Source organism: Elephantulus edwardii, unplaced genomic scaffold (assembly GCF_000299155.1).
Source record: "Elephantulus edwardii isolate Elephantulus edwardi_28Jun2011 unplaced genomic scaffold, EleEdw1.0 scaffold00086, whole genome shotgun sequence".
NCBI classification, from domain to species: Eukaryota; Metazoa; Chordata; class Mammalia; order Macroscelidea; family Macroscelididae; genus Elephantulus; species Elephantulus edwardii.
In genome coordinates, this window is record NW_006399836.1 from 3887364 (window position 1) to 3911172 (window position 23809).

At 41.4% G+C, this 23809-nt stretch overlaps 1 protein-coding gene across 1 annotated transcript in view; it reads right to left on the reverse strand.

Moving 5' to 3' along the window:
- Positions 1-12272, reverse strand: part of EP300 (E1A binding protein p300) — a 64866-nt gene extending 52594 nt beyond the window's left edge. The window contains exon 1 of the mRNA XM_006890188.1: positions 12179-12272. Within this exon, the coding sequence (XP_006890250.1) occupies positions 12179-12272 (94 nt within the window). The remainder of the gene's footprint in view (positions 1-12178) is intronic.
- Between the last annotated feature and the right edge of the window lie 11537 nt (positions 12273-23809).

Genomic DNA, 23809 nt, shown 5'->3' on the forward strand with positions numbered 1-23809 from the left:
TACTGCTGCAATAGATCTCTCAGGTTTCAACTCAAAGGCTGGTATCACGCCAAGATGGTTCCCTTTGTTACAATCACAACCAGAGATACTTCTTATTATAGCTAAACATTTGTGTACATCTTAATCATCAAATTAAAAACAGCTTGAAGCTTAGGGTCTGGTTTAATAGATAATTATATTCCTTATAGTATCTAGCAGAGCCTTGATATGTATTATGTACAAGAACTGGCTGATGAAATGAATTCAGTAAATACTTCTGCATTTTTTAATTATACACTGTAATATCTTACATTTGAATAGGTATTTCCAACTTTGTAAAAAGTTTTCTAACTATTACTTAAAACCTCATTACAAGTATTTTGACCTCTGATACTGTTAATAAACTGTCAAATCTTACTCCTATTACTCCTAAGCAACTGTGATTGTTTCTCAAAGTTCTGCATGTATAGCTCCTCAATGACATCAGCCTGCACAAAAAAGTATCTCAGACCTGCTCATGGACTCTACAGGTTTGCATTTAAACGCAAAGATTAGCATTAAATCTTGTATTAAAAGGTGGTAAATTTCTGCTCTATCATCGGGGTTGTTAGAAGAGTCAAGGCGGCTTAAGAAATATTCCATTTTTTTTTTAAAGTGATCTTTTTTTAAAAAGTTATATATACCAAGTGTGGAAGAATAAAGAATCATTGGGGTCATCTAGCTTAACAGTTCCCAAATACACCTGGAAGTAGCCACATATAAAAAGCACAATAGTATGGACTGAGGCAGAATCTTTCAAGATAATTCATCTTTTGTAACTCTCAGGAGGAGCTTAAATTTGAAAATTCCCAAAGACGTCTTTCCCAAGATTACAGAACTTTGCTACTGGATATGGAACCTATTAACGTCCCTTAGGTCCCCATCCACTGCTCTACATGATAAACCTACCAGATCTTATGCCCAGCAGTTGCTTTTAGATTACTGAATTTTGGAAGAATAATTTTTTGCAACATTTATAAACTGAGAATCTTTTCAAAATTTTAGTGTGATTCTTGACTGAGAAAATCTACCCAAGGCAGCAGTTCTATTCTGGTAAAGAATAACTAAAGCTCAAAACCCTGATGTGTGGACATCACTTTAGCAAAATTACCAGTCTTTCTCCATTAAATATTTTCACATGAACTTCTCAAGAAAACCAAACAAAACCCCACAACAACTCCCAAAACACTAGCAAGTTCACAAGCAATGAACTGAACAGCATAATGTAAAGCAGGTCAATAAAACTATCTTTAAGTTAAAGCTTACTGTCAACAGCAAATGAAACCTAGTGGCCTAAAAACTAGGAGGAAAGAGGGTCCCAAATGGAAAGCTGGTCTATGAAGATGCAAAGGAAAAGCACAACAAAAATTTAAAAGCTTTAATTCCACAAACCCCAGCTAAGCTGTGGGTTTTAATACTGCCAAGCTTCATTTCATGCTTCTATCACTCAGATCAGATTAAATATACTATGAAATCTATAAGGTCTTGTTATAAGAGAATGTTTATTTTGAGGAGAAAACAGATTTACCAAAAGGAAAAAAATTACGAATTCATTTGCATTTATTAACGGGATAGGGGTAACTTCCTGGAAATCAGTCAAGAAGTTGCTGCTGAAAAAATAACAGAAGCTAGAGACTCTGCCTAGAGAAGTGCTGAATGGACAGAGGTGTCAAACAGGACAAGTCATCAGACATGTCAATTCATTTTTGTAGATGTCAAAGACAAAGCTTCTGGCTTGGACAACCAAATGGTATAGGAGTGTGGTCATACAGATAGTTAATTACAGAACCAAGGACAAGAGAAGTTACTCTTTGAGCAATGTCCAGTAGGCATCAAATTAATAACAGTTCTAGAGCAAACAGGTCTGCATAAAAGAATTATATTAAACTCTTAAGACTGACCAGATGGTATTTAAGAGGAAATTAAGACAAAACCCAAACAAGGGACCATAGGAAACACCAGTACTTAAAGAGACAATGATCTATATTAGGATGCTAAGAAGAAGAATATATTAATATCCAACATTCCTCAATTCACTGCATGGGCTACTGAAAAGTTCTGAAAACAAAATGGTCATTGGTCTTGATGTTCCAAAGAGAGTCTACGAAATGTAGGTAATTACAAACAGTAAGTAGCAGAGTCTCGATGACTCAACCCTTGTGCTCTGCTGTTACCCCAAAGGCTGGTGGCCCGAACCTATCAGCTGCTCCACAGGAAACTTGCTCCTTGTAAAGATTTCAGCCTATGAGGGATTTCTAACCTGGTCCTATATAATCACTGAGTTGGAGTCCATGCAATTTCATTGGAACTGTCAGGGCAGTAGCTACACTTTAAACGGAAGTCAAGTTCTACCTTTAATGGATATTCATCAATATTCTACATGAATGAAAAGTATTTTAAAACTAGACATTCCTGATGTGTCCACTGAGATAACATCCAATCACTTCTCCTCCTTTAAGTAACTGTGTGGCATGCTTTTAAAAAGAAAAAGACTCACTGTGAGAAGCAGAATCAATCTATAGTTAACACTCTGGAGGACTCAGAGAGGCTGTAAATCCTATGGGAGGAGACTGTCCATCTTTCTCCCATGGATTCAAACAGAGCTTCCTTTAAAAGAAAAAGCATTGCCTTATCTCAAAACCGTCATTTGTTTCATTTAACCTTGTGGTGATGCCAAGGGATGTGGAGAAACTAGATGGTAAAGAACAGAGAAGCTGCTCCTGTAAAAAAAAAATGTGGCGGGGGAAGAAAGCAACAATAGAATAGATGAAAATCCAACTCTTCTGTAAACTTTTGTTAAAATTACATTAAAAATAACTCTGTTCTGAACACTGGTGTACAAGTCTCCGTTTGTGCCTCAGTATATATTCCAAGCAGTAGAATAGCTGGGTCATACAGAATTTTTATGTTCTGGTTTTTTTTTCAGGAAGCGCCAAACTGCCTTCCAGAGTACCAACAATGTATAAGAGTTCCTATCTCACCACATCCTCACCAACATTTATTACTTGCTGTCCTGTTAAACTATGCCACTGCTACTGGAGTGAGATGGTATCTCACTGTGTTCATAGCAGCATTTTTCACCACTGCAAGAACACCGAAACAGCTCAGATGTCCAAACACAATTGATTGAGAAGTTCTATGGCACATTCACACAATGGAATACTATGCAGCACGCAGGAACAAAAATTCTGTAAATTATCGCCTAACTTGAGAAGGACTGGAGAGCATTATGCTTAGTGAACTCAGTCCTATGAGGACAAATACTGTATAAAACCATTACTGTAGAATGAGCATGAGGCTCCAAGGGACAAGGGAGGATGGAAAGAGAAGGATGGAGGGTGGGGTGGGGTGGGATTAATCATGGGCTCACACAATTTGATGGGGAGGTTAGGAAAATGGGAAGGAACTGATGTGAAAAACAATGTATCTGAACTTTGTAAAGAAATATAATGAATTTTTTAAAAATTACATTAAAAACTGGGAAGAAAAAAAGATACGACAAAAAAAAATCAATTCATATATATAAATATATATAAAGAAATTTCAGCAACTACAAGAAATTTAAAGTAGCAGAGGTGGATAGATACCAAAGCCTAGCCGAGTTTAGTGGTTGAAGGTGAAAAAGAATCTACGTTACTACTAACAGTCTAATTCAACTCTGAAATATCAACTCCACAAAAAATGTGGTTTTGTTAGTCTAGGGTACAGTTACACTTTCCATTAACTTACTTTCTAAAGAAGCTTTTTTAAAAGTATGGAAGCTTAAAAGGTTGCAGACATCAGGCAATTTTTATGAAATTTTAGGCAACAACTTTCCTAAGCTCCATTCAATACATTATTTTAAAAATAGTATTTTAGCAATCTCCTCCTGTACCAGTCAAATCTTATTTGACACACACAATACTAAATATATAACAATTATAATTATTAAAAAAAGTATCTTAATATTCTGTGGATGGAGAATATAATTACTGAAAAACTCCTATGTTGGAAAAAAAGATGCACAGACAAAATCAAATATCCATGCTGGAAAAAAAAGCTTGACTCCTGAAACTTTCTAATGCAACAAGAAACCACCTGTGAGTTTTCTACAAATTTGGATCGAAGATGATAATCAATATTAAATTATGCAGGATCACAAAGCTAAGCAGGCTAGCAGCTGTTGAATTTTGAAATCCAATAGATTCAAAGGTCAAAAGGACAAGTAAATTTCAAAACATGCACTCTTAACATTGCCTGTCCACAACTCAAAGGTGTACCTATACTTTGGAATGGTATTGGCTTTAAGTTTATTCTTAAATCGCAACACATTTAAATTAGGTCTCCAAATTTAAACTAAGATAAAATGTCACAACAGATAAAAAATGTTTTTAAAGTTTTACAATGGCTATCTGTGTTGTTCTTACAAACTTATTAACTACAAGAGGTTTTGAACACTGATTTGAAACTCTACATTAAGTATCAATTCCAATAAAGTATTAAACCTCAGCGGCATATTATGTCAACTCAACTTAACCACTCAAGAGTTGCAACAAAAGCAGTAACAACAATCTCAAGCAGACCTTTGCAGTGAGGTTAGGATTCATCAGCTTGACTTGCATTTGTACAGGGGAATGACTAAATGTAATCCTATATGGAGATGGGGGGAGCTCTGGTGGCCTAGTGGTAAGATGTGATGCAATTCCAAGGGTGCATGGTTTAAATCCACAGCTTCTCAACAGGAGGATAGGCAATCTCCTCCCATGCAAATTACTGCCTCTGAAAACCTGCCCAGAAGGTGAGCTATGTATGGGTTTGTTCTGACTAGACAGCACACAACAGGGAGAAATTATTATAATTTCCCTCTAAAACAATTCCTAAAAACTGCATCTCTATGCAACATGGAGTGTGGATAGTTTCCAAGTTGAGTTCTGTTGTATTTTCCACATTTGTGACAACTGGTGAACAGACGTTGAGCCTTCTTAAGTGAACGATGACACATTCTCTCTGCTACTGATGCAAAGGGTCACCAGAATTCATTTTACTTGTGATATTAACTCTATTAATAAAATGTTTACCCTGGTGATAAAATGACATTCTCTTCTGTCACCCATGAAAATATGCTACTACAAAACGTAAATCTGAGTCACCTAAAACAACATAGCTCTCTATATATTCCATCTGAAACTGCCTTTCAATCTTTCCTACACCTAAAAAAAAGTACTTTCAGGGTCCTAGGCCAATTCAGTTAAATACACAGGTTCTCTGTGAAGTTTTCTCTACAATCTTTTTAAAACTTCTTTTGGAAAGAAGTAGATTTTTTGTTTGTTAATGTGGCAAAAAGATACATAATGACAATTTGCCATTTTAACATTTTACACATGTATAACTGTGACATTAATTTCATTCTTCACCATTATCAATCATGACCATCACCCACTTTCAAATTTTTCTATCACTCTCTAGCTTACGCTCTATCCGCAAAACAGTTTTATCTCCCTTCTCTTTTCCCTTCCACCTGCATCTGTTGTTATCTAACTTTGGTCTCTACATACCTGCCTATTCTATAAATAAGTGGATCATAAATTAAGTTATCCACTTAATTTGTTAACGATGTTTTGTTGGTCCATTCATGTGCTGATGGACACTTTGAACAGCTCCACCTCCTGACTATGAATAATCCTGCAATGATGACTGGTATACAAACAGTGTAGAAGGATTGAGTGTCCACATAAACCAATACCAGCAGATGCCAACCATCCAACAGCATCTGGATTCATCTTTCCATTCCAAGTGCCTAACACTTGGTAGGTGTTCAATATTTGCTCACAGAAACGAGACACAGACACTAAATTAAAACAGCTGACTACATAAGATTCAAGAAACCCAAACAACTTGAAAAGATCCTGTAATTTAACTCATTGTAAAAGTTAAAGATCACCCTCCTCGAGATTCACAAAAATACTTAATTAATGGGATTATCACCCCGGTAGCAGTCCATTTCACAACTAATCAATCATCAAGTTCTGTCAATTGTACATCTCCTTTCAAATCTTTCCCTTTCTAAACTAGGCCACCTCCACCTCAAATGTAATCCTAAAACTTCCATTTCATTGTTTTCCCTATTTTTCTTGCTCTCTTCTATTCTTCATTTTAGACATTTAATTAGGTACAAGACTCTCATCCATATAAAACACCTAAAATGAAAAGCTTTAACTCCCATAAGCACTTTAAGCCCTGTGTGTCTGGACCCTTGCTCAGTTCTTTTGTAACAGTCCCCCCAGAACTGTGGAATTTACAGGGTTTCATGAACAATCCTTCTTACTAATCTCTTACTCTTAGCTTGGAGATGGGACTCCAACTTTTCAACTAAGGTAGAGTCCATTAGATAGTACAGTTACAATGCTGGTCACTTCTTCCTTTTATCCAGGAAGGAAAAAGGCTTTGTATTCCCTGGACTAAGGGTAAATAAATGCTCAACACAAAAAAAAATACAAGATAAGTGGAGGTTTAATCAACCCTTCTCTAGGGCAGCATTTTTCAAATTGTGCATCAATAAGCCAAAGACAAGATAAAAAAAAATCAGAAAGCTGAGTCACAATTGAGTACTAAAAGGACTGTGACAGGAAAAAATCAGTATATACGTAAGTAATAAGGGTAAATACTTTTTCTTCTCTATGCAAAATCTCTGGTTCTACATATAAACTGTATGCATGTGGTCAAAAAAGTTTTGAAAGGAGTTCTAGTTGGCCACATCCACAGGTAGTTGTGCTGCTAATCCAGAAACCACAGCACTAGAAGCTCTCAAATAGGAAGATGGGCAATCTCCTCCCATGTGGATATTTTCTGCCTCAATGTAAACACAATGGAGGGACAACTATAAGCTGATTCTGATGTGATGGCAACGAGCAAATGAGTACTACCTACTTTTCTTTATAAGCAAGACAATACTGCACCAAACTACACAACTCTTTAGTAAAAGGAATCGATGAGAACAATTTCTGACAATTATGCCTTCTTTTCATTTCAATTACTCACATATATAAAATACCTGTGTGACAGCTTATGCAGTATCCTCACTCTTTAATCCTTGCTCCCACATTCTTTCATGCCCCCCCCACCTTTGGGTGGCTAGTGATATATAGGCTAACTCTGCAGTATAAACCTTAGGTCCAACTATACTCTCTGAACTCAAGCACTAATTGAAAATTAACCAAATACAGCAACAACAAAAACCTTCAATTGCTTTCTTTCCAGTGTATAAAACAGCAAAGTTGAACATAATTATTACTTAATGAGCACAAACAATGCAGCAGCAAACACCTTCCTAGCCATTTTATAGAGAATCACATTTATCTCTGACAACCACCTCTACAACAGGTACTGTAGGTGAGGAAGCCAAGACTGAGACGTTAAGGAATTGGTTTATGAGCCAATTATAATTAAGGCAGCTCTGAGAGTGAACCTCTAGTAGTCCGACTCCACACTCATCTCACTTTCCCCCAGTAGTGTTCATTTAACAGGTCCTATACATGCTAACTAAATTATAAACGCCTATCTCTTGTTGTTACATTAAAAAGAAAAACATCCACATTTAAATAAAAATTACATCCAAATCGCTCAAAAGAATTATTATTTCTTCTTTTAAACCTTTTAAGAAATACTGAATAGAACTGAGCACAATTTCAGGGAAGGAAAAATGACCAACCACTCATCACAATAATAAAAAATTACCTGCTAAATTCAGTAATTTAAAATGTTTACATTTAGTGTAAGGAGTTTCCTTAATTTCACTGTTACCCATACTCAATTTCAAAAAAACCCTCAAATCTGAACACAGAAGTAGGTTTCCTTTTTCCATTAATTGCTGGGTGTGAATTGGCAGAAAAACTCCTGAATGGTTTTCAAAAACACATCTGAAAGAAGTATTTTACACTCCCACTTAGAGAGGCAATATTCTTCCCACTCTTCCCCCCCCTTTCTTATTTACCATGAATGTACTTAGAAACATCAAGCAAGCATGAATTTTCAATACCAGTGTTTCATTCCTCTAACTCCCTTTTATCATGGAGACTAAAGAGAAGGTAGATAAAGCAAAGTAAACCAGAAAAATATCAAAGTGCCCAGGGAACCCTCTTTTCTGTTCTTCCATCATCATTCAGTGGACATGGAAATGTATCTCCTCCCTCTGCAAAAAAGATATGAACTCCAGCTGAAAAGAGCTGCTGTAAGACGACAAGATTTACAACTCGAAAATCATTTTATCTTAACAAGTCATCCTAAGCCCTTACAAGGTCCTCAAGAATGGTGAAAGAAAGAAGTTCAATGCTCAGTAGAATGCTGTGCAATTTAATGGTGAGGTCTAGCAATACCTCTCTGAACCAAGAAGGCTCCTTTAAAGACCTCCTAACTAAAGTATATATTCACATCTAAAAAAGTAAGATTATGAATCCCCATCTGTCAAATGGGCTGAAAAAGGAGTGGCCTCACCAAAATGGTTTTGTTCGACCACTAATATTTAATGCTATTCTGAAAAAGTAAAAATGACATGAAAAAACTCACTTTTCCACTGCCAACTTTTCAAGCTGTCAATGTGCCATACAGGATGCAAGAACATTTTATATTCTCTACTTTGTGTCACTCGAGGTGAAAATGAAAAACCAGGACCATAAATCCAAGCTAATCAATCCTGACGTAAGTCCACTGTAGGGTCACAAAACTGTATTAAGACCAGAAGGATATTTAACCCATCTAACACCCCAAACTCTAAGCCATCTTTCCAGAGTCCAGCCTTCCCACCAGAGTCCAGTCTGTAAGTACATACAGAAGTACGAATTTCCAAAGAAGTGACAGAACATGTTCTCTGTGCAATTAAGATATCATCCTCATTTCTATCACTCAGATTATTAACAAAATGATAATCCAGGGCTTACTTTTTGCTATCTCTCCTGACAAAGAATTTTACAAAACTAATGGTTTTTATAATCTTTGAGAGGGGGGAGGATAGAAGTTTTTTCATTGTACAATTATTTGTACTGCCTGAGCCATAACAAATTAAATAAAATATAATTCTTGAAACAGGGTATGTATGTATAAAATCTCTTTTCATCCTCTTCCTAAAATTTGGGATGTTCATGTTTTGTAACCTTCAGCATGTTAGCCCAACCAGACTCTAGTTTTCTTTCCTATAAAATTAATGTGCTCTATGCTTTTAAGAGGTATCTGGTACTCTAGTGGCTTAGTGCGTAAAGGAGTTGCACTACCAACCCAAAGGCATGTGGTTCAAATCCACCAGCTGCTCCTCAGGAGAAAAGATGGTCAATCACCTCTTGTGGATCTACAGCCTCTGAAAACCCGCCTGGGGAGGGGGGCCCACTATGAGTCAGATCTGAGGTAGGGGTTTAGTTAAGTATATTACAAAAATCTGGAGCTCTGGTGGTGAAGTGCACAGGGAGTGGAGCAACAAACCTAAGGTGGTGGGTGCCTCCTTGGAGGTTCAAATCCACCAGCAGTTCCAAGGGAGAAAGAGGAACAATCTGAAAACATGCTGGAGGATCAGCTATGTCTAAGTCAATTCTAACTTGGTGGACATAAAGTTTTTTGAGTTTATACTCTGAAAACTGTAAGCCTCAATTACTTAAAATTTTTTTTTAAAAAGCTCTCTGAGTTCAAATCAAATAGAAAGCTCCTAACGCACGCTCTGTTCCGAGGCTGTAAACTGCAGGGGAGTTGACTGCTTATCTTTCTCCCATGAATTAAAAACCTATCACCAAAGAAAAGTTGTTTTCTTTGACATTTTCAAAAATCCAATTCATTTAAAAAAAAAAATCCAATTCACAACTCAAAAGATAAATATTTAAAACTTTTAAGTTTGAAACGTAGAGTTTTAAAAGTGAAGTACTTTCAAAGTTGTCTGCCAGCCTATCATTCAGAACAAAGTTGAATTCAAAACAATACTGTAATGGTGCCCAACTTGAAGTTCACAAAAGAACAGTATTTTATTATTTACCTTTCTCCCAACAAAGTACTCAAACTGCTCAGAATTAAAAGCTGTGTCTCAGAGAAAAGTATGCATGTAGCTGAGAAGCCCCCATGTCCTCCTCTTTGTAAAGGCTAATCCCAATCCCTTGGGTGAAAAACAAAAAATTGTATCTCAAAGAATTCCTGGAAAAGAACTTTGAGAACAGGATGAAAAGAAATTCATACCCTGAGTACAAAGTTCAGAGAAAAATAAGTCATGTCATGTCAAACTGTTAGTAAAATCTCAATGTTGAGAGCTCATTCTCTAGAGTGAGGAGGGAAAAATTTAAAAAAGGTACTTGATACTCTTCATGCCTCTCCAGTTCAAGCAGCACACGTTAGGTTTAACACTAGTCAGGTAGGACACTACCAAAATGTGCTGAACCTGTTCAAGCATTGTGAGCTGAAGGCAGTGGAGGATCAGAACACCAGACACAGCCTTAAAGAACCACCACTCCAAGACCAAACTGCTCCAATCAGATCCATCAAAATGATGCAAGGTTCCCCCTCCAATACCACTCTACTCACCACACTGTGAAATCTATTACACAAAAATTAAGATGCAAAATCACTAAAGTAAAAACTACATGTAAAAATGTCTGAAGATGGCCTTCAAAAAGAGGGGGAGAGGAGGTCAGAGTGACACTTTCTAATTGTATGCAAAAATTCTAAAGGAAAAAAAAGGTAACAGCTAAGAATCACTGAAGACTACAGAAACTTTAATGCACAAGATCAGATCAAAGTTCACACAGCCAGTGTCACCACAAGCCTCAGGTAAAAAGAACTCTGCATGGTGTCTGCTTTTAAAGGAGAAAGGGGAAAAAAAAAGTTTTACAGTCATCTTAAATTAAGAGTGATACAACTTTCTCAGATGAGCATCGAAATTCGAAGCACTTGTCATTTCCTCACATTTTCACCCTGTGAAATTCAGTCTCCTTAGAAATACGCCGGAAAAGTTCTGTAAACTCAAAGGGTACATTTAACTCCATTATACACTCTCACTGGCAGATGGGGGGATGACGTTGAGCCCGATCTGGGGAGTTTTAAAAATGCTCCACAGTAAGAGTAGCATCTTGCCGACTGTGAGACGGTCAGCCATTCTTCCTCTTCCTGGCATCTCAAACTGCCTAGTGAACACTGAGGTCGGTGACCATCAGGATAACCAAGGCCATCCAACTAGAAGGGCGAGGAGGCAGCCCCTGACAAAGGACTAGTGCACAAGAGTTAAGATCTTTAGCGCTCTCAACCTAAAAACAGCTCTCCAAACAGGCTTAAAAGGCAAAAGGGGGGAAACACACATCCCACACACATTTTCAACTTCGGTGCAATCATCTTGTTACCTGCAGGATCCCGGGCTTTCTTGCCCCTTCCACTCTTAACTGTCCAGAACGGGGGGGAAAAAAAAATTAAAAATTAGGTTCCCCCCTACTTCCCCAAATAAGAGAAAGTGAATTTAAAAAATGGCAAAAATAACTCTATTCCTCTCAACTTGAAAACCCCAGAGTTCCACACATTGTGATCCCAGAGCAAAGAATTGGGAGATGTTGAGATGAACTGCGCTCCATATTGATCCTTAAGGCAAATAAATAATCAAGGGGGTGAAGGGGAGCAGCTGAGGAGTAAGATCCGATTTCGCCAAACCTCACGTCTAACCCGAAATCCTGCATCCCAGACACAAAATGAAAAGCCAGATGAAAACCGTGATTTACACACACACACTCCCCCCCACCCGACTCCGCACACAATCTTTGTGCAAAGGAAAGAAAGAGAGAGAGAAAAAAGAAATCTTGAAAAGGAAGAGCGCAAAGTAGAAGGAAGAAGAGGAGGCGTGCAACCCGGGAGCAAGCCTTCAGCGATTCCTCCTCTACGCACCGGGCCCAGAAAAAAACGGATTAAAAATCAGGTAGGAAAACACGCGAACGGCATCGCGATTCCCCTGCATTCACACGCACCGGCCTCTTTCCCCCGAAAACGAAATGCTGCGAGCGCCACAATGAAGGCCCTTCTCCCCCACGGCACCCACACCCCCCCTCCCCGAACCCCGCTTCCAGAGCCCACGTCGCGCTGACAGTGGGGCCCCCGGGGCTCCGGCCGCGGACTCGGCAGCGCGAGGAGGAAGCCAACATGGAAGGCGAAGGTGCGCGGGGCCCGCGGGACTGACCTGTGCCGTCGCTGGCCGACGCCGAGAGGGCCGGAGACGAGAGTTTAGGCCGCTTGGCTGAAGGCGGCCCCGGTTCCACGACATTCTCGGCCATTTTTGATTCTGCCGAAGACACGGGCGAAGACGCGGCGATCGCGCGGGGTCCCCGCCCCGCGGCCTGCGGTGCGCTCGGGGGGCTCCCGAAGGGGGCTGGGGTGGAGGGGGGGGAAGTTCCTTTTTCTGGTCGCCGGGTCGCGGCGAAGGCTCGAGGGATGCGGACTCCGACAGAGAAGACAGGGGGCCCGGCCAAGAGGGGCCGAGCCCGCGGGAGGCGCGGGGCTGCGACGACTCGCGGCTCTAGAGGCTCCGTGCCCGGCCCGTGGCTGCCGGCTCGAGCCCAGCCGAGGTCTCCCGGAGCGCCGCCGCCATCAGACTCTTCCTCCTCGGCGCTGTCCTCCTCCTTCTCATCGCCACAAGGAGGCGGGGGCGAAAAGGGAGGGAGAGGAGGCGGCGACGGGAGACACCCACCTCCTCCCGGTGCCCCCTCCTGCCGCCGCACTCCGCGCCGCCGCCGCCGCACCGGCTCCTAATGGCCGCAGAGCCCGCCCGAGCCGAGAGCCAGGCTGGCGCCGCCGCCTTACATCGCGCGGCGCAGGCGGAGGAGACGCGGCGGCGGAGACGCCGGGCGCGGAGCTGCCGGCGCAGCGAGTCGAGGGGGGCCGGGCCGCGCAGCGAACCCACCGAGGAGGCCCGCTCCGGAGGGCGGCGCAGGCGGCCTCTCCTCGCGCCGCGGCCAAGAAATAAATACGGCCCCGCCGCGACGGCCCCCCCACCCCCGGCAGGCAGGGGCTGGGTGCCCGCCCCTCGAGCCTCCACTCGGGCCGCCCCAGGCGGCGGGCGAAGACGCCGCGGGGCGCGGGGTTATGTAATGGTTCCCCCCTAGGCGTCGACGCCGGCCCGGCTCCCGGCCGCGGTGGGGGTGTGTGCGGACGGGAGGGGGGCTGGGGGGTCGCCTTAGCCCGTGCGCCCCGGACCCCCGGCCACTGTCTCGGCCCTGCCGCCTCTCTCCGGCTCGGCTCCCTTCCGCACTCTGTCGCTCCGACAGCTCGCACTCAGCAAGGCACCCTGCTTGCCCACTCTCGCCCGCTCCCTCTCGCCCGCTCCCCCCCGAGCCTAGCACACAAACAAGATGGCGGCTGTTGTTTCTTCCCTCTGCCGAATTCTCCTTACAGACAAGCGGTAGCAGCGGCGGGCCGGAAATGAGCCAAGGGGAGGGGAGACAAAGGGGGCGGGGCCGAGCCCCGGAGGGAGGAGGCGAGGGGCGGAGCCTGGGCTCCAGCCGCACACACAATGGGGGAAGAGGAGCCGGGGGCGGGGCCCGAGCCAATCACGGGACCCGCCCAGGGCCCAAAAGCATTAGGCGCTTCCGCAAACTCTCCCCCCCTCCCCCGCGCGTCACCCGGAGGCGCTCTTTAAAGGGGAGGATTTTTTTAAAGGTGGGGGGAGGCGGAGGGCGGACTTGGAATCTATTTTCAGTCGGTAGACAGTTACCCGGGAGGGTTCCTAGGTTGGGTCTGTGCGTAGAATTCGGTGAGAACTGGGAGTGCGGCGTCCAGGAGCTGCTCCGGGGAAAGCGCCAAGTCACCGTACAGGTGGCTGAATGGAAGCGCCCATGGGCTTGGCCCTGCGTCCCAGGCCCCTGGACGGCCGGGCGCCCGTATCTAGTTGAGTCCACTGGCCAGAGACACCCCGTCGTCCCAGTGCGTACGCACTCTCCCATCGCCTTCCCGAGCGAGCCCAGAGGTTCACTTCCAGAAATCACGCTGATGTCAAGTCCTTCCTATTTTCTCTGTATCCCTTCCCCGCCCTGTACCTTTTTTTTTTTTATTAATACAATGAACATATATTTTTTAGATCATCAGAAAATAAAAAAACCGTAGAGGTGCAAACTGATTTTTAGGACCAGACGCAAAATCATTTCTTGCCCACCACGTGTCTTCACGCCTCGGCCAGGTAGCCACATTCCAAAGAGCCGGAATTATTTCTCTAAATATGTTTGGTACCTGGGAACATTTTGGAACTCCCAGTAAACTAGCCCAATAAAAGCGCACATTCTATCTAGTTAGGCAGTGCTTTAAAAAAGAAAGTAGTTGTAGAGAAATGTAGTAATAATAGGTTACAGTCAAAGTGCTCAAGCTGATGAAAACGGCACAGGATAGGACAGGGTTCAGGTCTCCTGTTCAAAAGGGTCCCTAGGAGTCAACTCAACTGCATCTAATAACAACATCAGTACACCCAAAACTCAGCACCATCGTGTTCTCAGTCGATTCTGACTCTTAGCAATTCTCCCTTGGGCTTCTGAGGCTGTAAATCCTAACTGGAGAAGATGAAGGATAGGAGAAATGGTGAAAGAGGAGGCTAAAAATCATGTGTGGCCAAACATTATTTTACATTCCTACACGATTTTACATTCCTACACGGTACAAGATCTTGCATTTGGCTTTGAATAAATTGGTCCTTGAGGAAGTAGGCTTGTAAGTGGCCCCCAAGGGAATCTCCCAACTAATGTCTACGGAGATGGTTCGAAGTTTTTTCTAATCTTTGAGATTTCATGCTTCTTAGATGGCATTTTCTTACTATTGGTTTGTCTGGGGGTTTTTGGGTTATGCACATGTATGGTTTTTGTTTGTTTTTTAAATGCATGAATGTGAAGATAAGCAAGTTAAGCAGCTGTTTGTTATGTGCCATCAAGTCCCTGCGACTCATAAGGACCCTCTATTAATTAGCTTTGAAATTGGCCCTACCCTGGGCCAGTCTTAGTATCCAACAGACTTAATCTTATTTCTCCAGTCACTGAGTCAATCCATCCCATCCTTAGTCTTCCTCTCTGCACTGTCCCTCCACCCTTCCAATCGTGATGTGCCTCTCCAAGAATTGGCCCCTCCTGGACATGTGCCCAAAATATGTGAAACATATCCTCAAAACCCTTGACTCCAGGGAGCAGCCTGGTTGTTCTTCTGGCAGTCCACGGTATGTTCAAGACTCTTCTCTGGCACCACAACTCACAGGCATCAATCCTTCTTCTGTCATCCTTACTTATTGCCCAGCTCTGTGATGCATAGCAAGTAATTGCAAAGACTAGGTCCTGGATCAGGCACTCTTTAGTCTCTAGATGATATCATTGCTCTTCAGCATTCTAGAGAGGGTCCTGACAGCCAACTTTCCCAATGCACTTCATCTTTTGATTTCCTGACTGCTGGTGCCAAGAATGTTAACTGTGGAACCAAGCAAGCTGAAGTTATCAACAATTTCAATCTCTTCTCCATCCATGATGAAGCTACTAATTGGCCCAGTCAGTGGTGACAATCTTTGTTTTTCCTGATGTTGGGTTCCATACTGAAGACTACAGCCCTTGACTTTCTGCAGCAAATGCCTCATGTCCTCTTCAGTTTCAGCAAGCAGGCTTGTGTCATCTGCATAACACAGGTTGTTGATGAATCTTCCTCCAATCCTGATGCCATATCCCTCCTCATAAAGTTACACAGTTAGGGAGGAAGATTCTCATGAAGTGAGTCAGGCTATCCCATAAGGATGTGTTCAGTGGTATAGCCCCAGGCCTGTCACTCAGTGTGAAAAATGGATACAGAGAAAAACCTACAAGGAATAAATACTAAGGCATTGGTTTGTTAACCAAAGGGTTTATTGTTCAAATCTATCATCTGCTGGTTGTTGGAAGAAAGATTAGGCAGTTTCTTCCCCTAAAAATTTACAGCCTTAAAACCCAGCAGAAGGTCCCAATGCACCGTCTCTATCAGAATCAATTGGGCGGTAATGGGTTTCTCTTAAAGTTGGTTCTGGATGGATTAACAATATAGTACTAAGGTCAAGACTGGCCTTCTGGAATCAGGTTGTAATAATTTAAAGCTCATGTATGTACTGGAAACGACAAGGAAATGTGGACACCTGGAAACTTACTGGTAATTTCCCTGTCTGTGGGAGGGAGCTCGCTAGCTCAGCACCCCTTTTTTGGGAGAGTTTCAGATTTAGGAAAAGATACATCTCAGTTTTGCTGAAGGTCAGGCTTGAGTTTTAAGTAGTATTTGTACATTCCGTTTGCCTGGCCAAACTATACACCAGTAATTATCAATGCATCTTGATTGCATGTTCAGTCAACTTCAGAAAGCAGAAGTTAATAAAAATCTTCAATTTCTTTATCTTTGGCATTAGTGGTAAATTTGAATGATTGCCGTATTAACTGCTTCTCTTCGTAGGCGTTTGGATATTGTCCTATCACTACTGCATTGTATTTGAGGATATGCCTTGGAATGTTCCTTTTGAAAATGAATGTGACACCATTCCTCTTAAGTTCGCCTTTCCTGGATTATAAATCACTGTGTTTGTTACATATTAGCAAGTGGGAATCAACTCATAGCTGACTCTCCGTCGGATTTTCAGAGGCAATGAATCACATGGAAGGAAATTGCCCATTTTTCACCAGTGGATCTGAACCACATTCCTGTGGGTTGACAGCACAATTCCTTTCCATTAAGCCAGCAGAGTTCCCTCAGTTGTCCACCACACTATATGATTATCTAATTCAAAATGGAGAATAGCTATCACTTCCAGCCCACGCGTGATGGACTGGAGAGTCAGCTATGGGTCAGATCTGACGGGAGGCACCACCACCACAGCAACGAACTCACTCATTCTTAGTATATCAATCTTCAAGCTTCCCATTTCATTTCTTACTATTTCTAATTTTTCTAATCAAACTTAGTATATTTCATGTTCTGGTTACTAATGAATGTTTGCACCTTTTTTTCTCTTTTGAGCCATATCATATCCACAAATGAACATCTTGAAGGCTTTATTCCAGCCAGACATTAAGGTCAATTGGCTTAGTGGTAAGGAACTGCACTACCAAGCCAAAAGCATACAACTGGAATCCACCAGCTGCTCCAGAGGAGAAAGATGGGCAATCTCCTTCCGTGTGATCTACGGCCCCCGATAACCCGCTGGAATTCCAGTTCGACCATACTCAACATCAACCACTTTGAAAAGACAATCCTTCCTTCCCTAGCTGTAATTTGAGTGTCCGCTGACCTGAGGGGCCCATTTTCCAGCACTTCTACCAGACCATGTCCCCCCGCTACTCATAAAATACCACTGGCCAAAATTTTTTTGAGTGCATCACAAGCATAACACTGGTCTGTCCACTTGCTGTACAGAGGTAACTCGTGGTGGCTGTGAAGCCGAACTCTGTGACACTGATGAGTCAAATGCGAGAATAGTTACCCATGGTGGACAGTGTTTGGTAGAGCTCTCCGATTAAAACAAGCTTGGAAGCAGGAGTGGCATCCACTTCCATAATAACTTGTCTCTGGAAACCCTATGAACCTGGAGAAAGGACGAAAGTTATACAGGTGTCCAGGTCTTTTGTTCATAGGGTCGCTATGACTTGCCTATGACTCGACGGCACTCAATAATAACAATATGTTACGAGCTCCTTTGCCCTGGTTTGTCTTAGTCTGTGAATTGTGCTGAAACCTGTTCACTATGGGTGACCTTGTTAGTGTTTGAAATACTTGTAGCATGGCTTCCAAAATCATGCTGATGGCCAGATGCCACAGTAGGACTGAAGAATAGTGGGATTGTCAATGTATACAAACTTGGTGAGGAAACCAATATAAAAGAAAAAGAAATACAATGAATGAATGGAATTCCAAAATCTCTAAAAAAATAAAAATTTTTAAAAAGAATAGTGGGATTGTATAGAATAATAATAAAATCCAAATTAAATTAATTTTGGGATATTAAAACTCAAACTCACTGGCTGCTGTCAAGTCAACCCACAGCAGCTCTCTACCGTGTCTCCTCTATCAGAAGGTTATCAATTATGATGGGAGGAGATTCCTCCTCTTACCCCAAGGAGCTGCTAGAACTACTAGAGGAATGAGGCCTTTAGGTTTGCAACTCAACTACCTAAAGACTATGCCACCAGAACTCCCTGATCCTGATTGTTGTTGTCATGTGTCATCGAGTTACCTGTGACTCAGAGAGACCCTATGTACAACAGCCCTAAACCCTGTTCTATCCCTTGCCAGTCTTATTGTCTCCACCATGCCTATCCTCATAACCCCAGTAACGAAATCAATACATCTCATCGAGGGTCTTCCTCTCCTGAGCTGTCCCTCTACCTTCCCAAGCATGATGTCCCTCTCCAAGGACTGATCTCATCTTGCAACATGTCCAAAGTATGTCAGATGGAGCTTCAGCCTGGTTTCACCCTCTCCAGGACGAACTTGTTTGTTCTTCTAGCAGTCCATGGTATATTCAATACTCTTCTCCAGCACCAAAGCTCAAAGGCATCAATTCTCCTTCTATCATCCCTACTCATTGTCCAACTCTCCGATGCATAGCAAGTAACTGCAAAGACCCTGATTAGACCTTCTTTATTATTGTGAAGATAAAGCATGATAAATTATGAATAATGCTCCAACTGTAAGAAGTGTCATCACATACATTACTTATTTATGTTACACATATAATAAAACATGCTCTTGGAAACATTTTAAGAACGAGTATTGGCAAAATTGTAGAAAACTGGTGCTTTCATACGTAGCAACAGGAATAGGAAATGTTACAAACTTTTGGGTTCATAGCATATTGTCCTATCCTTTGAAAGCCCCCAAATTGCCAGAACACATTCTAGAAATGTACAGAGATATGTATGAGAATATTTGCTGCAGCGTCATAATAGCCCTTCCTTTCCTCAAAAGAATTAAATGAGAGGAAAGAAAAGAAACAAACCCACAACCCAGCTGTAAAAAAATGGTTGAAAGACTATGGAACAGACTTCCGGATAAGATGACGGCCTAGACAAATGACAGATCAGACCCTCTACAACTAAGGCATCAGAAAACGTGTAACAGACGTGGGTGACAATTATGAAACCTTGAACTTAACAAAGAAGAAATAAAGTAGTTCAAACATAAGATGAAAGAAGAAACTGAACAAAAACATTAAATAATGAACACAGAATGGAACCAGGTCAACGTGGCGATTTTCAACAGTAATCTGGTCTAGCTGAGAACTTGGGACTTCAGTGGTATCCACACCAGTCCTTGTAGATACTTTGCCGGGTGTGTGACACAGACACATGTGAAACAGGGCACCCTCCGTGGAGTGTGGGTTTCTCAGGTTAACAATAGCTGTCTCTTCACCCTAATCATGTTTGCCTGGATACCTTGGCTGCATCCATACCCTGGACCAGTCAAGACAGCACTTGTAGTCAAGTAGACTAACGAATACTCCTCTGAGGCCCATAGAAGCACTCTTCGAGCTCTACTGCCCTCAATACCACCTGAAATAGACAGTGCTCCTAATCATGGCTTACATCTTGGAATCTCAGCCACCTCTCAGATTAACAGATGCTCTGATATGACTGGACACCCCAGCACCACACTTCTGCTAGGCTGGCAGGCATATTGTCCCAGGACAGGCATCTTGTCGGCACCCACAACAGCAATGCAAGACCACCAATCTGGTACTCGACCCATCTCCCTCTCCTTTTTCCCCTCACATTCATTTTATTTCCCATTACCTTTCAGATTTTTAATTGATATTTTGCTTTTCATTTTGTCTTTGCGGGTTCCCCCCTCTTTTCTTTGTCAGTCTTCTCTATTACCCCCCTTTCCTGCTTTTTTGCTTTTCCATTCTGAACCCTTCCCAGTTTTATTTTGGGTTGTGGTTTTTTTTTGTCACTGTCAAATCTTGGTTTTGGTTTTAAAGTGTGTGTGTATGTGTTTATGTGTGTGTGCTTCTTTGTCCTATCTGGCAATTTTGGAGCTCTGGTGGCTTCTTGTTGCTAGGTGAACAATGTTCTCCTCAAACACAACAAATTGCCAATTTAGTTTGCAACTCTGAAAGCAAATCAGTCTTCACACTAAGCCCAAGGGCCCAACCAACTTTCAAACACAAAGTCCTGCCCACTGGATCCAGATTGGTTTAAACAAGAGGCTTCCAACTGATTGCTAATTCAATCAAAATGACCAGTAAGCTCAAAGTGAGGAGTACTTGAAGCCACTTGTTGCAGAAGATCAAGAAATTCAGCCTGTCAAGAAAACAAAGATTCTTATCGCTAGACTGATAGGCAACATCATGGTGGATAGAGAAGAGATTGAAACTGTCAACAACTTCATCATACTTGAGTCTACAGTTAATACCCATGGTACCAGCAGCCAGGAAATCAGGAGATGTATTGCATTGGGAAAGTCTGCAGTTAGGGACCTCTCCAAATTATTGAGGAGTAATGATGTCAGTTTGAGGACTAAGGTGATCCTGATTCAGGCCATGATTTTTCCCAATCACTTTCTATGCATCTGAGAGCTGGACAGTGAATAAGAAATAAGGATGATAGAAAAAGAATTGATGGCTTTGAGTTGTGGTGTTGGAGAAGAGCACTGAACATCCCATGGATGGCGGCCAAAAGAACTAATAAATAGAGTGCAGTGGGAGTGCTCTTTAGAGGTAAGGAGGATGAGGCTTTACCTCACATACTTAGCACATGGTGCTAGGCTGGGCTAGTCCTTCAGGAGGCACATAATGCTTGGATGAGTGGAGGGTTAGCGAAGAAAAGAAAGACCCTCAACCAGGTGGATTGATATGGTGACTGCTGCAGTGGACTCTAGCATGTCAGGAAGTGTGAAGACGGCACAGGACAGAATGGAGTTCAGATCAACTGTTCACAGGGTCACTATGAGTCATACTCAACTTGATGGTACCTAACAACAACAACAACAATGTTTTTTCTAATGTCTTCTCTTGCATCTCTCTAACATCGTCTTTGGTGAAGTGCTTATTCTTATTTTCTACCCATTTAGTAACTGGATTGTTTGTCTATTTCTTATTTCTTATTGAGATGTTGGAATTTTCTATACACTTCAGATATTAATAACAACCAAGAATTGATATATATGACAACATCTTTCAGGAACTGAACCAGATATAGAAATATGCAAAGTATAACAAACATACAAGAACCAGGAGCATCAACCCGCAAATAAGGAAAACTAAAACACAAAAAGGGAGAATAAGCAGAGTTACAGAACTTTTAAATGGAGAGAAGTCAAGGAAATTTCAAGATAAAGAGGACTATTTTAGATGTGGGAATAAAATAGTCATTTACAGAGTAACCACTAAGAAAATGAATATACTTTTTTTCATCAAAATTTTAAAAAGAAAAAACCATAAAAATTTCATAAACACTAAAGCATAATAATAAGAAAGTAATAAAGGCTGTAGGCAAAGTGAACTCATCACCAAAAAAGCAGATGGAAAAAAAGGTATCAGCAACACCGCCCAATCTAGCACAGCAAGAAAACTGTACCCATCGATAATGACACTGAAAGTGAATGGATTAAATTCATCAGCCAAGGTTAAAAGAGTAGCAGAATGGAATAGAAAACATGGTCCATCAGTATACTGCCTACACACACACAAAGAAAAAAAGGAAAAAGTTCTGCCTACTAAAGGCAGAAGAACAAAGACAAACTAAAAGTCAAAAGATGGAAAAATACATCAAGAAAATGGTAATATATAAGAGTAGGAAGGGCAATATTAATTTATATTAATAATAGACTTCAAAGCAAAAACCAGCATAAGAGACAGGGTTGATTGAACAAGAGAATGTAGCTATAATTAATATCTACATACTTGACAAGAGACACAAAATAATAAATCAAACTTTAACAGAGAACAATAAACAACTCTACATTAATAGTTCTTCTCAATTGCCATCGAGTCAATCACAACTGAGAGTAACAATAAGCTGAAGCTAATAGGACAATAAGCTGAAGCCTTGCTTTGTCCAAGTCCAGCAATACAATCTCCACCACGCTCAAGTCTGTTTTAGCAGTCACCTTGTCAGTTCATCTCATGGAGAGTCTCCCACTTTTTTCCAGATGCTCTATCTTTCCCAGCATGATACCTTTTCCCAAGGACTGTCCCCTCCTGACATTATGCCTAAAGTATGTGAGATGAAGTTTCACCATCTTGTACATCTTGTTTCACCCTAGTTGTATTTCCTTCGAGACGAATGTATTAGTTCTTTTGGCAGCTATGAGATCATCAATACTCCTCACCACAATCATTCTTCTTTAGTCTTCCTTATTTACTGTCCAACTTTCAAATGCATAGGAAGCAAATGAAAATACCGTGAGTTGAATCAGGCACACCTTAGTCTTTAAGTTGATATCCTTGTTCTTTAGCACTGTAAAAAGGTCCTTGAAAATGGATTTTCCCTGATACAACATGTCTTTATTTCTTGACTGCTGCTACTATGACTGTTGCTTATGGATCCAAATAAAATTACATCCTGGACAACTTCAGTGTATTCTCCATCTCTCATGATGTTACCTATTGATCCCATGGCAAGCATATTTTGCTTTCTTCATGTTGAGATGTAATCCATACTGAAGGCTTTGATCTTCTTCAGTAAGTACTTCAAGTATCCCTCACTTTCTGCAAACAAGATTGTGTAATCTGCATAACGTGATTTGTTGAGTCTTCCTTCAACCATAATACCACATTCTTCCTCATATAATACTCTCTCTCTCCTCTCCTCTCCTCTCCTCTCCTCTCCTCTCTCTCTCTGTTTTTCTCTGTCTCTGTCTCTCTTTGCTGCCAAGTCAGAACCCACTCATACATGATCTCCAAGCAGGTTTTCCAAGGCTGTAAATGATACAAGAGGAGACTGCTTATTTTCTAGCCAAGGAGTGACGAGTGGATTTGAACCACTTGTCTTGCTTGGGGTTGGCCGCACAGCTCTTTGCCCAAGTGGCAACCAGAGCTCTCTTCATATAGTGCAGCTTCTTTAATTATTTGCTCAGCTTAGATTGAATTTGTGCAGAGGAAGGTATGGATACAAGCCTGACACACACCTGTCCTAAATTTAAACAATGCAGCATTTTTTTGTTGTTCTGTTTGGACAACTGCTTTATCTTTATATGGATAGGTTTCACATAAGTACCATTAAGTGTGCAGGAATTCTCACCCTTCTCAACGTCATAGTTTACTATGATCCATACAGTCAAAAACCTTTGCAGAGTCAATAAAACACGAGTTAAAAAAAAATACACAAGTAAACATCTTCTTAGTATTCTTAGTTCAGCCAAGATCTATCTGACATCCACTAGGATATCTAATGACAATGACATTCTTGTCCCATGAACTCTTCTGAATCCAGCAATAATTTTTGCCAGTTCCCTGTCTATGTACTGTTCCAATTATTTTTAAATAATCTTCAGCAAGTTTACTTGTTTGTGATATTAATGATGTTCCATAATTTCTACACTCTGCTTTGGGAATTGGAACACATATAGATCTCTTCCAGTCAGTTGACCAGGTCTTATAAATTTCATGCGAGCATCTAGGGCTATCTGTTTGCAGAAATATCTCTGTTAGTATTCCATCAATTCCTGGTGCCTTTTTTTTTTGCCAATGACTTTAGTGCAGCTTGGAGTTCTTCCTTCAGTATCATTGGTTCTTGATCATACAGTACTTCTTTTTTTTTCTATAATTATATTTTATTAATTTTCATAAACATTTACAGAGATTTTGGGTTTCCATTCATTCATTGTTGCACTATTCTCT